The 2500-nt window shown below is 43.0% G+C and overlaps 1 protein-coding gene across 1 annotated transcript in view; it reads left to right on the forward strand.

Annotated features, from left to right (window-relative positions):
• Window positions 1-857: 857 nt before the first annotated feature.
• The window catches only part of LOC149275965 (uncharacterized), a 2286-nt gene continuing 643 nt past the window's right edge, over window positions 858-2500 (forward strand). The window contains exon 1 of the mRNA XM_089504073.1: window positions 858-2500. This exon is cut by the window's right edge and continues 643 nt beyond it. Coding sequence (XP_089360199.1) covers window positions 858-2500 — 1643 coding nt within the window.

Genomic DNA, 2500 nt, shown 5'->3' on the forward strand with positions numbered 1-2500 from the left:
TTGTAATAGGACACAGTGGTGTGACAGATTCAGAGGTTAATGCAAGACAGTTGATTGTATCTTGTTTTGTAAAAGGGTTGTTACCAGACTTCCATAAGGGTGTCACTAATAATGTTTTAGGATGGGAAGAGAAGCCGCTTTCTGAAATGATAGCAGCTGCTAAACATTTTGAAAAACAAAAGGAAGTGAATAAGGAACGTCAAGAGAAAGTTAGAGAGAAAGAACAGAGAATGTTGATGGAAAGTCAGAGACAGTTCTATTCACAGAACTCTCCGTCTGATGTAGTGGGAGATAACGGACAATCTTCCTCTAGAAAGGAAACTAGAAAGGATGTAATTTGTTTTAATTGTAACCAGCCAGGGCATTTGGCTAGAAATTGTAGATCTGCTAGACGAACTGGTAACAGACGTTATGAAAGATATGTAAATGACAGAAACACTGGTACTAGAAACCGAGAGGGAGACAGATTTAACTCACACCAAGATGCAGGTCCTGAACTGTACCGACAGGATAGCTTTTGACAATTTGCCGATGCTGGCTCTATTGAACCTAATACTGACAATGCTGAATTGATTTACCCTACCTTTTTTACTGATCCCCAAGGTCCTTTTATCCATGCAAAAGTGGAGGGACAAACTGTAAAATTTCTAGTGGATACTGGGGCTAGCTGTTCATCGCTGGCGAGTAAATATATGCATAAATTTCCCTTAATTTCTAAAAAATTGGTGATGATTAAAGGAGTAGGGAATACCACTATTCCCCACCCCGTAACAAAACCTTTGTGCTTCCAAATTCCAGGTATCACTGTCCAAGCTAAATTTCTCCTCAGCCCTACCTGCCCTATAAGTTTATTGGGTATGGATTTACTGAAGACACTGGGATGTACTATAATCTGTAATCCAGATGGTGATGTTATTCTTGAGGTCCCCGAAGGAGACAATGTTTCCTTAGGACAAAACATTTCTACCTATGTGAAAAGTACAGGTAACTCCAGGTTTTTGGGCTACAGTGATGAGGTGCCAGATGGACTATGGGCAGTCCCAGGTGCATCTGTGGGACTTATTTGGAATGAGCCACCAGTAAAGGTTAAACTAAAACAAGGAGTTAATTTGCCCCGCATATCACAGTATCCATTGAGTCGAAATGCAGTGGAAGGAATAAAGCCAGTATTAGAGGACCTATTACAACAGGGTATCATTGTTCCCACTGTCAGCTCCTGTAACACGCCTATTCTACCAGTGGTCAAGCCTGGTACTAATCCTCCCAAATACAGGTTTGTCCAGGATTTAAGAGCTATCAATGCTATAGTGGACCCAATATTCCCTGTGGTGCCTAATCCAGCAACTATATTGTCTTCTATCCCTTCCAATTCTTGCTGGTTTACTGTGATTGATTTAAATTCGGCATTTTTTAGTGTTCCGCTTGACCCTCAGAGCCAGTATCTGTTTGCTTTCACATATGGTGGACAACAATACACCTGGACTTGTATTCCCCAGGGGTACACTGAAAGTCCAGCACTGTTTTCCAAGGCCCTCAGACAAAGTTTGTCAGATGTATTTCTAAAATGTGGATCTGCATTAATACAGTATGTTGATGATTTGCTGATTGCTTCCCCAGATGAAGTAAGCTGCAGAGAGGACTCTCTACAGTTGATGCAAGCTTTGGCTGCAAGAGGTCACAAAGTAAATAGAGAAAAAGTTCAGTGGTGCAGTCAGTCTGTAAAATACCTAGGACAGATTTTATCACCAGGTGAGAGAAAGATTCTTCCTGAGCGAATAGATCCCATCCTTAAGTTCCCTGTACCTCGTACCAAGAAGCAGGTACGTGCCTTCCTGGGCATGGTGGGATTCTGTAGACAGTGGATACCTAATTTTTCCAAGATTAGTGCACCCCTTGTTCAATTAACTCGTAAGGAAGTGTCTGAACCCGTCCCATGGTCGGATGAAACAGAAAGCTCATTTGTTCAGTTAAAAGAGGCTTTGTGTAGTGCCCCTGCTCTTGGGCTCCCTAACTATGATATGCCATTTACTTTGTTTTGTCATGAAACACAGGGTAATGCCTCTGGAATACTAACCCAGAGCCACGGAGAGGGACAGAGACCCCTTGCCTACTATAGCACTCCACTTGATTCTGTGGCAGCTGGATTAACCCCTTGTTTGCGGGCTGTGGCGGCAGCTGCTGCCTTACTGGAATCAGCACAGGCCATAGTTCAGGGACAGGAACTGAAAGTGATGGTTCCTCATGCAGTGAGTGCATTGTTAACCCATCGATCGACACAATTTACTAATAGTAGGCTGACTAAATACGAGATTGTTTTGCAGGGTACACCCAATGCCACCGTCCACCGGTGCACAGTGTTAAACCCTGCCACTCTTTTGCCAGATCCAGAGGAGGGACCTCCTCATGATTGTGTGATTTTGACAGAACAATTACAAACTACTCGCGACCGATTGTATGAGCGACCTTTGACTGACCCTGATATTGAATACTTTGTAGATGG

Source organism: Sceloporus occidentalis, unplaced genomic scaffold, assembly GCF_023333645.1.
Source record: "Sceloporus occidentalis isolate IW3139 unplaced genomic scaffold, rSceOcc1.0.p SCAF_254, whole genome shotgun sequence".
NCBI classification, from domain to species: domain Eukaryota; kingdom Metazoa; phylum Chordata; class Lepidosauria; order Squamata; family Phrynosomatidae; genus Sceloporus; species Sceloporus occidentalis.